The sequence below is a fragment of the Rhinolophus sinicus genome, chromosome 2 (assembly GCF_057876585.1).
Source record: "Rhinolophus sinicus isolate RSI-liver-muscle chromosome 2, RSI-T2T, whole genome shotgun sequence".
In the NCBI taxonomy this organism is placed as follows: domain Eukaryota; kingdom Metazoa; phylum Chordata; class Mammalia; order Chiroptera; family Rhinolophidae; genus Rhinolophus; species Rhinolophus sinicus.
In genome coordinates, this window is record NC_142502.1 from 189,219,527 (window position 1) to 189,236,549 (window position 17,023).

Consider the following 17,023-nt stretch of genomic DNA (forward strand, 5'->3'; position numbering starts at 1 on the left):
TTTGATCTAAGGCTCACACAGTTCAGGTGCGTTTACTCAAGTGCGACCACTGGCCGTGTGTATGAGTCCCTGTGTCATTAGCCTGGCCCACCTGGAAGGACTCGCACGTTCAGTGACTCAGCAACGGGGTTAGGGTGGTCCCCGACGTCCCAGTGGCCATCCTGGGTCAGCGCGCGGTCAGACCCTGGTAACACCACGGTGACTTTGGAAGCCCAAAGTCCCTTCACATTAGTTTTCCCTCCTGTGACACAGCGGTTCGCCTGACAGGTAGATCTAGGGAAGTGATATGTGTAACCTGACATTCGTAAGACTTGGCTTCTGTCCCACACACTACAACGGTAATCAGTAAAATGGCAATATGTAGTCCAGACCCATGATTTCCAAACCTTTCTTTTTTAAAGCCACAGAAGACATTTTTCACATGTTGCAAGGATTCTCAGTCAATAAAATGGCTAAGACCAGAGCTGCTGACCGAGTCAAAAGGGTGGGTTATGTGACGGGTCGTCACGTAGCCTCTCTCTGCTAATAGCATCTGTTAGGGGGTGAGGGGAAAGGACAGTAAATAGAAAATTGTCCATGAGTCACTGCCATCTGAAATGACAGACAATTCAGCATTGCCAACTGCTCTGCCCACACATTTGGAAGGGCCTGGCACATAGTAGGCGCTAAGAAAATGTTTGCTGAGTGTAGTCAATGAGCAAATGGCTCTACTACCCTGTTTCCCGAAAATAAGACCTGGCCAGACCATCAGCGCTAATGCAGCTTTTGGAGCAAAAATTAATATAAGTCCCAGTCTTGTATTATATTATGTAAGACCCAGTCCTATATTATAGTAAAATAAGACTGGGTCTTATATTAATTTTTGCTCCAAAAGATGCATTAGAGCTGATTGTCTGGCTGGGTCTTATTTTTGGAGAAACACGGATACAAAACCTTTTTGTGGTCAATTGGCTAAATCTGGCCCATCGCCTGGTTTTGTCAATAAAGTTTTATTGGCACACAGCCACACTCATTTACGTAGCGTCATGGCTGCTTTCATGCTAGAAGGCGTTGCTTTAATGTTTACCCACTGTTGTCATCAACTGAGGGCCTCTTTTGGAGGTTGTTGTCTGTTCATCAGAGGAAACTGGGTGGTACAAGGAAGCAGGCATTAGAATTCGACGTGTCTGGCTGTGCATCCCCGCCCTTCAGAGGCTGTGTGCCCGTGGAGCGTTTCTTAGGTTGTCTGAAGCTCAGGACCACTCTTTGTAATAGAGGAATAATAGTGCCTGCTTGGAACGATGGGCATTAAACAGGTGCCCGTCGTAGGTCACATAGTTGGCCTGCTCTGAACAGAAGCAAGGCTCCCATCATCACCACCAGCAGACACGGGAGCGTCCATGAGCAGGACGGATTAGGAACATGACTGCCGGCTGCACAGTTTACGGAGCTTGGAGTTGCAAACCATGAACATACAATGCGTGGCAGGTCCTCACCCTGGCTGCTCCTGAGGATCGTCCCCGAGAGCCTTAGAGAGGTCCCATCCCTCGGCCTCACTTTGAGTCAGAGTATTTTGCGAAGGGGCCCCTGGTGTTAGGAGTTTTAAGCCATCCCCGAGTGGTTTTAGCAGGTGTCCAGACTGGAACTGTTGGCTTAAGACCTTGTCCAACTGCTGGTGCCCTAGGTGGTCCGCCTGGCCTGGCCGGAGGGGCAGGGCACCAACAGGCCATGCAGTCGGGCAGAGACTGTGCTGTCCTGACTGCACTGCTCGCTGACTGCAGCGCTGGATGTGGGCGTGTGGCCACACCTACGACCCTCGAGTGATAGCCACTCGCACACGCTCCAGGAAAGTCAGGGAAGCGGCAGGACGCTTAGGATTTAAGAACTTCAGTCTTGCTGTTTGTGAAATGATGCTAGTGCCACGATTTAAAAGGTTTGTTGTATCGATTAAACAAGGGAATGTGTGCAGGTACCCAGGGAGCTCCGCCCTCATGTTTACCCCCGAACATTTTCAGTGTGTCACCTACTAAATATGCAGGCATGCTGGTTATTTGTAAAACTGTTGTCTTAGGAGGTATGCACTGTATTTAGATAAACCTACTTTTAGAAATATCACATACCTCATTTTTTTATAACATAATTCTGATCTACATTATAATGCACTTAGCCAGCAGCCTCCTTTCCCAGATCCCTTTTGAAAGTAGCTGGGTTATAAATTATAAATATTCAGCGCTAGCAGAATCTGACACAGCGAAGGCACTCAGGTATGTAATGAACTGTGTACTATTCACATAAGATGGCATCCCATTTTGCATCAGGGTGAATCCTAATTACAAAAAAATTGAATTCTTGACCTCCAAATGTCTGTGTAGTGAGGCTGGGTGTGACTGACTCCACTCTGAGCGGTCTCCCCCGCTGCTGTGGGTGCTGCCACTCCGACCTGCCCAGAGGCCTGTCCCTCAGTGTGGAGACGGGCTTCCTCCACGTGTCCTCATCAGTGCCAGAGCCGGGGACCCCAGGCACTGGGGCTGGCTGCACCTCCTGATCAGAAAATGGGCCGGCTCCCGACACGTGGAAGAGCTGGCCTGGTCTGGCCCAGAGCACTGGCAGCCGGGATCAGTTTCCTCTGTGTGGACAGAAACAAGCAGGCGTGTACTTGCTGCCACCTGTGATCTGCATGGCAATTAGCCTGGTCGATTAGAGAAGGAACCCAGTGGTCTTGCTGCTCCCGGTGACAGCAGCTTGCTCAGGCCCACTGAAGGGGACGTCTCCCTGTGTTTCAGACATGCCTGCCTCTGCATTTTGAGGACATTTTGTCCCTCTTTCCATTTCCTCCTTCCCTCTGCCCTGTTTTGCCCCCTGCCCCCTTCTCTTCCTCCTTGGGGAGCCTCGGGCTCCTTAAATTTAGTACAGATGGGCAGATGGTGAGCTGTTACAAAGACTGAGTCGGAATCAATAACCTTTAGCAGAAGTTCCTGAGGAAGTGCAAACTGTGTCGATCGCGTGGCCACGTCCAAGGAAAAGATTTTCTCTTTACTGTGGCTTAGGTGCCTGGAACATGCCACTTCCCAGATGACAGTCCCCATCACATGTGTATGGTAAAGCAGCCTCTTTAATGAGAGCGCGTCACTTTATATCCTTTTGTGTGTATACAAGTGTTTACAGCCCTCCTGATCTTCCTGCACTTGACATGACACACCATTGTTATTCACTCGGCACCTCTTACTGAGTGTGCACTGCGTGCCCGGCACCATTCTAGACCTGGGACTGTGTCTTTGCGTCAGGCAGCTGCCCCCCCCCCCACGACTGCGGCCAGTAGGCGTGTACACGTGTCAGTATAGCTCCTATAGAGTGTGAGGGAGGGTAGAGCAAGGTGAAGGCCTTGGTCCTCCTCAGGGCCGGGTGCTGTTCTTCTCGGGGTAGGCGTCTGAGCCCCTGCAGAAGACAGCAAGAGAGAACGTCAGTGCATGGGGTGTGTGTGTGTGCACGCACGCGTGTGCACACCACAGGTGTGTGCCGTGCAGAGATCCGGGAGCATGGCATTCCAGAGAAGTTGCTGACGTAGGCTGACGTGGGGCTGTGTTGGGCGTGTTCAGGTCGGGACAGCAGGCTGGCTGGCGCCCTGAGTGACAAGGGGCCGGCTTGCGTGTGAGGCAGGAAGTGAGCAGGCCCAGCTGGCCCGGGTGGTGGAAAGTGTGGCTGACGGGGAGGGATGAGCCACCTGTTCTGAAGATGTTGTTGCGCTTCTTTCGGGAGATGTCCGGGCCTGAGGGAGCGCAAGGAACAAGCCCTCGCCCGTGAGCTGGCCATCCTGGGGGTGGGGACCAGACAGGGACTGAACCACGAGTGAACGCGGCACATGGCAGCTGGTGATCAGTGCTGTGGGGGCAGGGAGAAAGCAAGTGGCTGGGGAGAAGACGGGAATGAGAGGCCGGCAGAGGGCAGAGCAGAGCGGTGGCAGGGCCGGCAGGGGACGCTGGGGCCCTCCCGGGAGCAGTACGTACTGGCGGGGGCCAGCGGGCACAGCAGGATTCTGGATGTATGTGAATGTCAGGTGTGAGGGGCGGCCGTCAGGGTGACTGGACTGTTTATGGATATGGGACGCCAGGAGACCGAGCTGGGAGAGATCAGGGTCAGTGCTAGACACAGATCCCGTGCCCGCTGAGCGGGTGAGGGCGGGAGCGCCGGCCAAGGTGTGAACCAGTGTCCTGCGCTGGGTGAGCTGGTGAGGTTGGAGGTGCTGGTGGAGGAAACGGGGCGCGGTCGGTGTTCGCCCGCATTCAGAGCCGAGGGATGTGAGGTGCGTGGGGGTCTGGGGCTGCGGATCCCGCCTGGGCATGCAGTGCGTGTGGGTCGGCGGAGGGGGGCGTCAGTGCAGCGCGGGGGCAGGAAGGGCTCGGACCCCATGTCCACAGCGCCCCAGGTTGGGTGAGCTGAGGACCTTAGGATCCCTGGATCCCCGTTCAGTTCCTGCTGTTGGTTGTTGAGGTGACTGGTCTCCAGGGCATGTCACCCCCATGCCCTGAGCAGAGAACATTCTGAGGCAGGTGGTCTTTGTTTCAGTACGACAATTTGGGAGATAAACCCAGATAGAAGAAGGGGATGACAGAGGGCTGACTGAGAAAGATGGCTAAGACGCTGAACCCCGAGAGGGCAGGACCGAGGCAGCAGTAGGCCTGTCGGTGAGCACAGCGGTTTCCCCGTCTCCCCTCACTGAGGCCGGGGGTGGTGGTGGGGGGAGATGAATAGAGCAGTTCTGTTGCCTAGGAGGAAAGCAGAGTGGGCAATTAAAACTCCAGAAAGCTGCGGAGTGCGTGAAAATCATGGATTTGAAAGACTGCCTTTTAATCAGAGGAGATAATGGGTGTGGAGGCGCTTGCAGCAGGGTGGCGTGCGTGTTCCTGTCGCACAGATGGCGGGTGGCTCGCGAGGGACGGAGCGCCCGGGCTCCCTGAGGGTGGGGCCGCGTTTGCTCTGCGCTGTGGATGCTGCTGGGAGCCTGCCATGTCCCCGGCTTGTGAGAGAATGACTGATCGAGTGGGAGCTCCGTTAAAAAGGCCCCCACCCGTCGACTTTCAGAAGGTGCACGTCCATGCACCACATGTTTTGAACATGACCCATCTATTTTTAGAGGTTGGGTGGTGGAGGTGAATCTGTGCCTTCCGGTGCCGGGGTGTCTGGCTGTGCTTTCAGGCAGAAGCTTCTCAGAGGCAGTGAAGGGTCGCTCTTTTTCCCCTGAGATCTGCACATTTGGACTCGTGTCAAGTGGCTGCCACCCCCAGACACTGGCTGACAGGTCCAGTAGTGGACACCTACGGAAGGGGGGGAGGGAGGCGGCAGGGCGGCTGGCTCTGTTGCTTAGCAACGGGTTCCAGTCCGGATCTGTTCTTCCAAGGACCGCACCAGTGGCCTGGCTTTGTAATCGGAAGTACTTTCTGTTTTTTGTTATTAGTATTCCTCCGTGATTAATAACCGTTATTTACTTGATCCTGCCAGTCAGAGAAGCAGAAGAACTTTCCACCCACCCTAGCAGACCAAGTGATGGGAGAGCTCTGTACAGTTGTAATATTTGGCATTTCACGGTCATCTGTTTGTGAACCCCATGGTAACTTTTGAAGGACTTGGATAATTTCAATGAAAATTTCTAAAACTACTCAAGGGTCCAAAAATATGCCTCAAATTCAGTGTTTCTATTTTTTTTTTTAAGTTTAGCGATGAGATAGTGATCTGTTTTTCAGACGACCTTGGTCCCAGTTAATAGAAGTGGAAGCAGTTGAAAAATAACACCTTTTGTTTTCCACTGAGGACACAGGAAGACAAATAAAGGTGTTCAAGGTCACGGCGCCTGCCTCTCCTGCCTGCAGTGCCCGTGGGCCACTCCTCACTGCCTACACTCATCTCCTGAGATTCTCTAATCCGCATCAAACCCCCACCAGGCTGCGCGGAGAGGAGCCTTGTGCTCCTTAGAAAGCCTCCGTTAGCGGTGCCGGTGAGGGGCCTGCGAAGGGCTCACACGGGCTGTTCATACACCACACAGACCGTTTGTCCAGGTCGCGCCACAGGAACGATTCTTGGTGAAAAGAAAAATGGAAGGCTGAGCAGCGGCCGGGTCATGCACATAATGTCGTGGGACAGCAAGGAAGGGGGCAGGGCAAAACGGGTGAACAGAGTCATGGGGGCGGGCGGTCCTTCACACCTCCCAGCTCGGGCCTCTACGAGAAGGGCCCTCTCAGTTTTCTTACTCTGTTGTCGGGCATTCAGTGAACGAGTGGGTGGGTACCTCGCTGGGTGGGTGCCATAGCCTGTGTCCATCGTCCATCCATCCACCCTTCACCCCAGCCACCAGCAAATGCCATCAGGTGTGTGCCGTATGCCGGCCAAGTCTCGACTGCTGGCTAAATGAGTTGCTGCGTGTGACCCCTGCCCACACGGGGCTGAGTTGTAGTGGAAGCGACCTCTCCACCTAGACCCTGCACTTCGGCAGGCCCAGCGTGGAGGCTAGGTGCCCCACCTCGTGTAGGAGTCGGGGCTGGGCTCCATCTGTTCTCACTGCCGGCGTGTCCTCAGCAGGCCGCTTCTCTCCAAGCTTTGTTTTATTGTCTGCACGTGAGGTGCGTATCCACGCCATGGGCCTGCTGGGCATATGGGCTCTGCTGATGCGTTTCCGGAGGGCCCGGTGCCTCTGCTGTGTGGGCTGCGCAATGGGGCATCCCTGCCCCCGCCCCCCCTCCAGCACACTGCCTTTCCTACATGCTTATGGAAATGCCTCCGTGTTACCAGGCGAAAATAGGAGACATCTCAGGACGCACACTGGAAGTTTGACTGTGGTGGCGTTTCCAGACTATAAACTCCAGAACGTCCCTCACCTTTGTCTTCCCATGTCCCCGGGACACCTGGCAGGAGGCCTCCTGGACCAGCCTCTGTCCTGCTCCTTCTCTGCTCCTCTCCTGGGGCTTCTGAAGTTCAGCCTCTGCCAAGTGGAGATTAATGGAGACTGTCATGGTAATGCATTTTCAGTGACAACAGTGTGCATCTGGCCATCACACACAGGTACACGTAATGACAGCAGTTATAAAATACCCTTTGGCTTGTCAAGGAGCTCGACTTTTTCAGCAGAGCGAAGCCAGCCCTTTATCGTGTGCACGGGTTCTTGGGTCCAGGCTCAAGCAGGGCATAGAGGGAATGGTTCATCCCTGCCCCACGTGCCCGGGGCTCGGCCTGAAGGTGTGGAAGGGTCGGCTGGGGTCCTGGGAAGGCTCGCTCGCTCCCAGGCGACGCGCTTGGTGCTGGCTCTTGGCTGGGAAGACTTGAGTCTTGAATAGCAGCTCCTCGTGGCCTGTCAGCATGGCCGCTCAGCTTCTTCGTGCCGTGGCGCTGGGTTCCTGGGCGAGACCCAAGAGCGGCCGACCTCTAGGGCCATGTTGTGACAGCAGGAAGCTCTCACCCTCCTCGACCCAGCCTCATGTGGTCGGCAGCAGCCTTTCTCTTTTGGAACTCAGGACATGCTCTCTCAGTTCATATGGAGCGAGAGAGAGGAAACCCACAGGCTCCTGTTTGAAGTAGAAGCTCACTGTCCCTGAGGTTGGGCGTTGGGTGACCCGAGTCTTGTCAGGCAGAGGCCGGGGCTGTGTTTGGTGTCGCAGGTCAGTGGGCAGAGGGCACTGAACTCTCCTGCCCACCGCAGACGTTGTCCCGTGTCAGGGGCTTGGCTCTATCATTAGTCCCCATCGACCCCCAATCCCAGAGTGTGGGTGGAGCCCACCCCTCTCGTCCCTTCTCCCAGCCCTTCTTCCTGGTCCGGGAGTCTCTGGCACACGTGACATGGATGGAAGCCAGGAGGCACGGGCCGCAGCCCCGCTGACCGGGAGGGCTCGCCAGCTTGTAGAACTGGACGGGATGTAGGCATCGTGCTTTCCCAGGCCATTTCCAGTGGTGGTGGGAAGCGGCCCCATGTATTTAACCAGTTCTGCTTCGGTGAACATTTATTTCCAGTATTTTGCTCTTATAAGCGAAGCTGTGTTGACAGTCTGTACATGCACGTCTTTTGTTCTTGTCTGAGTTTTCCTTTGCGAAGAATTTCTGGGTCTCTGGGATTTTCTCGTGGTCTTGGTGGCCCCGCAGTCCTTCCGTGGCTGCGCCCAGGGCCTCCTGCCGTCCACTTCCACAGCATTTCCCTTTCTGCCCTCAGCCGCCTTTCCCTTTCCCCTCTCCTGCCACGTGTGTTCCGGCTGCTGGGCCCCGCGCCTCCTGTCTCCTCATCCTGCTGCCCGGGCTGAGAGAAGTCGCCACCCGGAGTGTCACCTGCAGTCCAGGGGACGGAGCTCCCGTCACTGTGGCTCACCATACACACTGGCCAAACGAGTCCTGTGATCCCCCAGCCATGAGGGTGCTCACAGGAAGGGGAACCAGATTCCCGCCATCATCACTCATTCAAGATTACGTCACGCTAAGGGGGGAAGCAAAAGACCTCAGAAAACCACAGAGAAGGCGGGAGAAGGGGAGCAGGGGCTCAGTGGGGTGGGTCCTGGATACACAAAAATAAAAGACTAATTTTGGGGAGCCCAGAGCTTCCCCAAGACCCAGAGGAGGAAGGAGACGAGCGTGGATGACACACCTCGCATACAGGGCAAGAGAAAGGCAGAGTACAGGCCGAGGCTCCGTGCAGACTGGTGCGAGCTGGGCGTGGCCACGAGCTGGAGGCGTGGCCACGAGCTGGAGGCGTGGCCGCGAGCTGGAGGCGTGGCCGCGAGCTGGAGGCGTGGCCGCGAGCTGGAGGCGTGGCCGCGAGCTGGAGGCGTGGCCACGAGCTGGAGGCGTGGCCCAGGCTGGCGGGCACCTCCCAGGACCCACACCATGGACAGCAGCACGAGGGTGGGAGGGGGTTCGGGGTGGGGAGACGCCTGATTTCTGTGCTGTGGCTGGGCTTCACGGTCTTCAACCCGCTTAACCTCATTCCTTGAAGGAGCCGTTATTCCCATTCTGTTGATGAGAGAAACGCTCCCCCAGGATCACAGAGCAGCCCCTTGGAGCTGGGATTCAACTCAGGTCTGTCCAGCCCCAAAGTCCGTTTCCCCATTACGTCCTCCCTTTCAATCTCAGTTTCCTCTGGAAAGTCGTTAACGTGAGTGTGTTCTTCTGGCTTGTGGTGGCCGGGCGCAGAGGAAGGAATGTTGCTTTGGGATCTCTTGCACCCCCAAAATGAGCTACACCACTCACTTCCTGGGCCCCTCCTTCAGCAGCTTTTCCGCAGGCCATCAAATGAAGATTGCAGTGTGACCAACTCAGCCACGTTTCGTATTTGTAAAGATCTGAGCACTTGGAGGTTGCCAGATGAAAAGCGTTATGTATATGCAAAATGTTAGTTATTAGGCCCCTCCAGTAACTTTTCTTATTTTGTGCTTGTCTCATGGGGAGATCCAGAATTTCACAGCAGTTGCCCTGTGCATTTTTAAAAAGATTGATGAGCAGAAAAGTGTGTTTAAAATTAATCTTTTACTTTTGTGTATTCAGAACCCACCCCGCTCACCCCACATCCTGCATTTTCAGCCATTTGAAGAGAAACAGGAGAGGAAAGAGAACCGTTTACAGTAAGGGAAGGAGGGCCATGCCACAGGGCTGCCGGCTGCCGGCTGCCGAGCTCACTTCTAGCCCACAGGTACTGCTTAAGGAGAGCCCTCGCTGCGGTGCTCTCTCTCTGCGTTTTGTTTGGGTGGCTGACGGATGCTGTGTTCATTAGCGAGGCAGCGAGATAAGCCTCGTTGTCAGTGGGAGGGTACGGCTTCTGGAACTGGCTCCTGGTCCCACCACAGCCACCCGAGGGCATTAATGGGCACCAGCTGGGCTTCCTCTGTGCACTGCAGCCTTGTGTGGACTCCAGCACACACCTCAGCGGCTGTTTCCCGGGCAACGGTGCAGCCAGCTGGCTCTGCCCCCAAGCCCATCAAGGTGCCCACCCGCTAGGAGCCAGCCCCGCATCCCAGGGCTGGAGGTTCTGATGTGGGAGCATTTGCAGTTGGGTTTCAAGATTAAACACGAGGGAATACACGAGACAACTAAACAGACAGGACTACAGTTTGGGGTATGTTTAGATATGCAGGCGGAGGGAGAAAGGAAACACCTGGCTGGTCCGAGCTGTAGGTTCCGTGCTGGCTGCAGACACAGGTAGACCTGACTCCCTGGCCTTATGCAGAGCAGCCCTTGGCCAGGCTCACACAAATCCAGTCCTGGGCTCAAAGCACCACAGCCATGTTTGTGGGGTTTGTCCCCACATACCGTGTTTCCCCGAAAATAAGACCGGGTCTTATATTAATTTTTGCTCCAAAAGACGCATTAGGGCTTATGTTCAGGGGTGGCATCCTGAAAAATCATGCTAGGGCTTGTTTTCCGGTTAGGTCTTATTTTTGGGGAAACGCAGTAAACTTAGTTGACTTGGCAGGGATTTCCCCCTTCAAGTGATGCTGTACCTCCTGGGCTCCTGGTCATCTGTTTTGTAATGTTGAATATAAAATTCACATTTTCAAGCAGTTCACCTTGTAAAGCATTCTGGTATTTGAACTTGGGCTTTCCCTCTGACACTGACTGACCCTGTTTAGTTCCAGCAAATCATGTTTGTGATGTAACATGGATCTAAACTTCCCACGTGCGTAGATGAAATTGAATAGCACTGATGGACTTGGAGGCCTTCTGCGTCAGCTGTGCAGGTTACAGACCCGCCTGGAGTGACCACTCATGGCCCTGCGCCCTCTCAACTCACTGCTGTAACTCAGTGTCACCGTAGTTCACGGACTGCGTATTGAGGGCACCCCACTTCCGTCTCATCAAATCTTCTCAGAATCCCCAGAAGGCAGGTGTTAGTACCCACTTCACAGCTGGGGAGACTGAGGCCGAGGACGTCACACGGGTCTGAGTAGCACGCCAGGGTTTTAGCCCTTGCAGCCTCCTTGGGCTCTAAATGTGAAGATTGTCCCCACCTCTTCCCAGTATTTACTGAAAAAAGTATTTTTATATATAAATTGTATTGATTGGATATTTTTATAGGAGGGTGTTTTTGATATTTTAGCCTAGGGCAACGTATTAGAAAGCTAAACACATCAGTCAGCAAATCATTAGCTTATCAAAGAATTCAGGTCTGAAGTTTCTGGGGGTTAATGGCTTTGGGTGTGCTTGGCTGTCAGAGTAGCTCATGACGTCTCTTCAGATGGTGTCCACTTCTGCTCTCGCTCCTGCTGAAGACTCACTGTGTTCTGTGTTTTAATGAGAACGTCCAGAAAGCCAACGCTTGGATGTCAGCCGAGTGTCACTGTTTCCTTTCTGTGGAGCCATAAATGAGTGGCTGCGTGGAGTGAGAGCGCACACGTCATCGCAGAGTCCTGTCCAGGCCCGCTTCAGGCTGCGGACATGCAGCCACGCCTCCAGGGCTCGGCCCTGAGAAATACTGGCTCTGCCTGGAGCTGGGTTTCAGCGATGGGCAGGCCTCTCTGGTGGCCAGAAGCTGGCCCTGTTGGAGGGAGAGAGTCCGGCCCCGCTTAAAGACATGGCCACACAAGAAGCCTCTGGTGGACCAGCCCAAGCCAAGCTGCAGGGGTGGGCGGTCAGGGCTGGCCGTTTCCTGACCAGCTCCCTGCCAGGGGGCGGTGCCAAGCAGGTGGGGGGAGGAGCCGAGGATGGAGGAGGCACGGTACCCTGGGGTCCAGTTGCGCAGCTGCTGACTCCTGCAGATAAACAGGTGCTTGGAGGAGTTCGCAGCAGCAAGCCCAGTGCCTGGGAGGATGCCTGTCTGTAGCTACCCACAGGGCCTGGCGGACGGACTGGTGTGGTGTGCACAGTGGGAGGGTTACATGAAGTCCAGTCTCAGTGCCAACGTTCCTGGAATTCTAGGAAAAATCAGGGAGGTCACTTCCAGGAGATCCTGGGAGGGCAGAGCGGTGGGCTGGCATCTGGGACGAGGGCGTCACGTAGGCCTCACCCTGTGCCTTCCCTCGGCGTGCCTGCCTAACAGGGAGCGGCAGCGACGTCTCCTTTCTGAGCCAGGACGAGGGAGAGGACATGCTGAGCCAGAGCCCACACTTACATGTGCTTCCCAGTAACCGACTTTCATCCCCACCGCAGCCCAGGAGATGCAGTGAGGGGTCGGTGGTCACAGAGGGAGTGACCTGCTTGTCCAAGCTTGTCCAAGTCAAAGGCGGAGTGCCGCGGGCTGGCCTGCTTGGTGACTGCACACTCACGCTGTCTCCTGACCGCCGGGGAGGCCCTTGCCATCCCACGCACTTGGGTCACTTAATTAGAAAGAAAAGGACCATAAAAATGCCCGGGTGGGGGGTGTCCCGCTTGGAAGGCAGATGGGTACGTTAGTGTTTGTAAAGCACTTAGGTGCAGTGTACATGCCTGCTGCACACTCCACCTGCCCCTTGCTTCTCAGAATTTCAGTGCTGTCCACCTTTGCTATGGACCCCAGGGTCCAGGTGCCTCCCCTGGGCTGAGCCTGCTGTGTCTGTGTCTCCCTTCTGACGCGAATCATTCCCATGAAATGTCATCTGCGAAATCCAGTTTCAATACATCAGGAAAAGAATGGAAAGGCACCGCTGAAGCCGTGTGAGTGTGGACTCCTTCTGTAGCTTTGTGGGTGCCCCGCGCTTTCCACGTCTCAACCGTCTGCCTGAGTCCTGTTTTGCCGCACCCCGACACGTGGTGCCCGGTTGCGTTCTCGCCGCACTGCATCTCTGTCTCTGCTGCGTTCTTTATTCCAAACGGTTAATTCTCACCAGTTAGTTCTAATCTGCTATCAAATTGCCAACTGAGATTTTTATTTCAAGAATCATAATTTTTAATTCCAGGCACCTTATTTGGTTCTTTTAAAGATATTCCTGGTAAATTTTGATAGTCTTTTTGTTGCTGGCTCCTACATTTGATTCCAGCTTTTATTTCTTTAAACATTTTAAAGATTCCAGTATCCAAAGTCATTGGAATCTAATTCTGTGATTTGTTCCTCTGGCCAGCTCTCACTGAGTCATACAGTGCCCGTGAATTTTGCCCTGTTTCATCAGAAGTACCTTTTGGGCTGTTCTAACTGTGGCAATCCAAGGGCTGGCCTGTGGCTGCATTAGTCCACAGACAGCATCTGGAATGCCGGGGGCTGCCAAGCCTGGGGACCTCTGTAAGTTAATTGTTGGCCTAGGGTTTCCTGGACCATGATACCTGTGGTCTAAATGCAAGCCCGGAGCTTTGTAAGGACCCACGCAAGTTACAGATTCTCAGGTAGACTGTTATCTGCTGGAGACATAGCTGAGATAAACACGTTTCCCTCACGTGTCCCTGTGCCAGCTGGAGACATTTTTCCAGCTCATTCTTTTAATGAGAATGTGGCACTTCCACAGCCTGGGCTTCTGCAGCAGTCTCAGTTCCCGTCTACGTGTTGTGGGTGTGGAGCTCACTTTCCTGTTCCGGGCGTAGTCTTTCGATTCTTAGCAGAGAATCGAAAGACATGAAAGGGCAGCTGTCGCTTACCATTCTGGTGTCGACTATGGCTTTAGTTTTTGCTCCTCTTCATGTCCTTTACTTTCCTGAAAGCACAACTTTACATTTTAAAAAAATATGTGTTTTATAGAAGGAAGGATATTTTCCAGAATGTATAATTAGCTATATTGCTAGACTCAGAAGTCCCAGCATCTATTAAAGTGATAAACGAAAGGAAATGTTAATAAACATACTGAAGAGAATAATCACCTTACACCTTTACTCCTATCCTGGGCTCACACAGAAACACACATATCAAGCTGTCCAGTAGCCTCTTTACCTTGCTGTGTCTTGAGCATCTCAAAGCAGCACCACCTCCGAATGAGCCACACCGCTGAGTGACACCGCCTTCCTTTGAGACAGCTGGCTGAGTTTATCAGGAGAGAGCGTTTAATAAGAGAGCGGGGAATGCAGGCAGAAAGGGGGCTGCAGATGGGACAGCGGTCATCACTACTACAGGAAGCCACTCGCGCCCTGAGGTGGAGGGCTGAGGTGATGCTGTTGGCTGGGGGGCTGGAAAGGGGGCCTGCCCAGCACACGCTCCACACACTGGGTGTCGGGGAGTGGCTGGCAGCCTTCCTGCAGGTCTTCTGGGAGCCCTTCTGTTGTCAAGACACTGGTGAGTTTTCACATGAGGAGGCACTCCCCCTGCGTTGCTTGAGCTGTCACCTGCAGGCCTCCTTGCTTTGCTTCCGTCTGTTCTTTCTTGATCATGTGGCCAGGTTGGAAGCCACAGCCCAGACGCCGATACGATCGTACCTGACTGTGTCCTCTCCTGGGCAGCGTGGCCCACCCGGCGTCTGCTCAGGGCTTTGTCTGCTTTCAGACACCCCTGCATACAGCACTTCCTGTTGGCGCCGTGTGGGGGCGCAGCTGTCTGCAGGCTGACGACAGGCGTTCTCCGATGGGGCCAGCGGGGTGTCCCCAGAGCAGAGGCTGCACTTTCAGGGTGTGCGTGGACTGATTTTGTTGGGAATAAGCAGTTCCCACTCGGTGTTGGACGCATCTGCCTCTCCCTACAGCCTGGGGGATCAGACAGCACCCATTTCCTGCTGTGCGGGGCTCAGGGTCTGGGAGCTGTTCCCGACAGCAGAGCAGTTAGTGCTTAGCGGCACCGCCTGGCGGCAGAGCTGGGCCTGGCCTGTCCCTCTGAGCTCTGCACAGCATCTCCTCTGCCCGGGACAGGGAGTACCAGTGGGATGCTCGGTGCCTGGACCACCTGCAGAGCCTCCCCTGGTCTGAGCCCCACTCAGCTGGCAGCCTGGCGCTCAGGTTGCCGGGTTAGAGCCTCGTCTCAGTAAGTCGCCTCCAGAAGTTGGACACCCTAGTGGCAAAGACGCTCCTGCATGCTCCAGATGGCTGGACCCTCGGGAACGCCACTGAGGCAGGGGCCCTGCGACTCCCTGGGCTTAACCCCCACCCTTCACTTAGGCGTCTGTACAGACAGGCCCGGCGGCATGCTGCCCTCTGGCGCTGCTGAGGTCAGGGTGTGTGGTCTGGATCACGAGGTGGACACCCGCCTGCAGGGCAAGCTGGGGAGTTTAGCATACGGAGTTCCGAACTGTGGTCCCCGACACGGTGTAAGCTGGTACCTTGGGACTCAGTGGTAACCCCCGAGGGCGGGAGCGTGGAGGGGTGCAGACGCGTTAGGAGTGTGTCCATCCGCTGGACAGCAGGCGAGTTTGCAGCTTTGGCCAGGCGGGAGCTGGTCTGCTGCCATGGGGCAGGCAGGAGGCTGCCCTCCGAGGGCAGGCGGGCGCGGGCCACAGCAGGGCGTGGTGTACCCTGTGATGCAGGGCGGTGAGAACACGTGGGGCTGCGCTCAGGCTGCAGTCGGGCCATGTGGGGGCCTGCGGAAGGAGCCAGAATGTGGGCCTGGACTCCAGGCCCCCAGGAGCTGCTGTGGGAGGAAGGCTCTGCTTTGAGAGGGCCACGGGAAGGGAACTGCCAGGCCGCGGCAGCGGGGTCACACAGGACAGGCAGAGGTGCTCGAGGAATTCTGTGGGTGATTATTGGGCAGGGTGTGAAGGGCGCACGTGGGGCTGAGCCGGGAGGGGTGGCGGACACTTTGTAAGGGCCAGCTTATAACTGTTCAGGCCTGTGGCCATCTGGCCCCTTTCGTCCTTGTTTGCGCTTGTTCCTGTTTGCGATGCAGAACCATCCTTAGTTCGTGGCCTTACAGAAACAGGCAGCGGGCCGGGTTTGGCCAGCGGGCATGCGTGCCCACCCTGGACACGGCGTGCCCACCTTGGATGAGGACCTGCTTGACAGCTGAGGGCACTGATGTGGGCTTGCCAGGGCTGTGAGCTTTTGTCCCTACTGGTGACAGTGCCTGGTGGCTGGTGACCCTTCCAAACTGGCATTGTGAAGAAAAATGCTAGCTCGATATTTGGGTTTCTGAAGCCAGGGGCTGTGCCATTTTTCCTCTGGGAGAACAGTGCATGTGAAATAGCAGCTGCCATTGGCATGACCTGCCTGATGACGTTGATGACAATCCACTGTCCTTGTCCAAGAAGCTTCTGCTGCTGCAAAGGCCCCACCGGGGAGCTTGGTGGGGATCTTAGACAATCAGCATCTTTCCACTGCGGTGACTCAAGGCAGCTTCCTGCCCAGACCCCAGTTGTACTGACGCAGATCAGGGGGCACTGCCGAGAGCACCTGGGTGGAAAGCTGCTGACGGCCTGGCTCCTGTGTCTGCCTCATGTCTGGAGATCACAGCCAGTCCCCTCAGCCCCACTGGCCTTGCCACTGCAGTGGCATCTCCCTGCCAGGACCCCCAGAGCGAGCTCCAGGGGCGCAGCCCCCCTTGTGCTGGGAGGAGAGAGGATGGGCAGGGAGCAGCCTCTCTCCTTTGCTCCTTCTCTGCACACCAGGCTGAGGCACTTACGTGACGCTGGCCTGAAGCGCTTGAACGGCCAGCGTGAGAAGCCGTTTCCAGCGCAGCCGTCTCAGCGGTGGGTGTGGGGGGGTGGCTCCACGGCGCTGGCTGCCCCTCCTGCTGACCCTGTGCCTGACTCAGGCTGTGTCTCTAAAAATAGCCCTGGGTCCACATGCTCTGCTGCAGCCCCCTCCCTCCAGCTGGGGATCATGTTCTGTCCCCAGCCGGGCTCGGTTAGCCCTTTAGCGGAGCCCACAGGAGCGGCCACTCAGGCTCACAGAGGCTCTAATCTCTGGACGCCTGTGAGCCCCGCGGGGGCTGTCCCTCGCAGCACAGGCTCGCTCCGCCTGCAGCAGCCTGCTGTGCCTCTTCCCTTGTTCACTCCATTATCCTTTTATCTCATTAAGTGCCTTTAGCTCTCGTGTTACATGTGAAAAATAGTGCGTCAAATTGGCCCTAAAGACACACGTCGGTATCTTCTCTGTGGAGGCGATGGGCTGTTACCTGAATCAGGAGAGTTCATTTCTCCCCGACTCTGCTGCTAACGAGCCCTGAGCTTGGCGAGGCAGGTCCCTGCACTGGGCCTCAGTTTCCTTGTTTGCAGAATGCAGGGGCGTGATGTCGTGGTTCCGCCGGCTGTGTGCTGAGTGACGG

General features: G+C 55.5%; 1 protein-coding gene across 3 annotated transcripts in view; it reads left to right on the plus strand.

Annotated features, from left to right (window-relative positions):
* The window catches only part of EIPR1 (EARP complex and GARP complex interacting protein 1), a 97,146-nt gene that overhangs the window by 41,298 nt on the left and 38,825 nt on the right, over positions 1-17,023 (plus strand). The window contains exon 1 of one of the 3 annotated variants that reach the window (XM_019752028.3): positions 4,012-4,111. The exons of the other annotated variants lie outside the window; for them this stretch is intronic. Within the exon in view, the coding sequence (XP_019607587.1) occupies positions 4,027-4,111 (85 nt within the window). The 5' untranslated portion in view covers positions 4,012-4,026. Of the gene's footprint in view, positions 1-4,011; positions 4,112-17,023 lie in introns of those variants that run through there. 3 annotated transcript variants of the gene reach the window in all.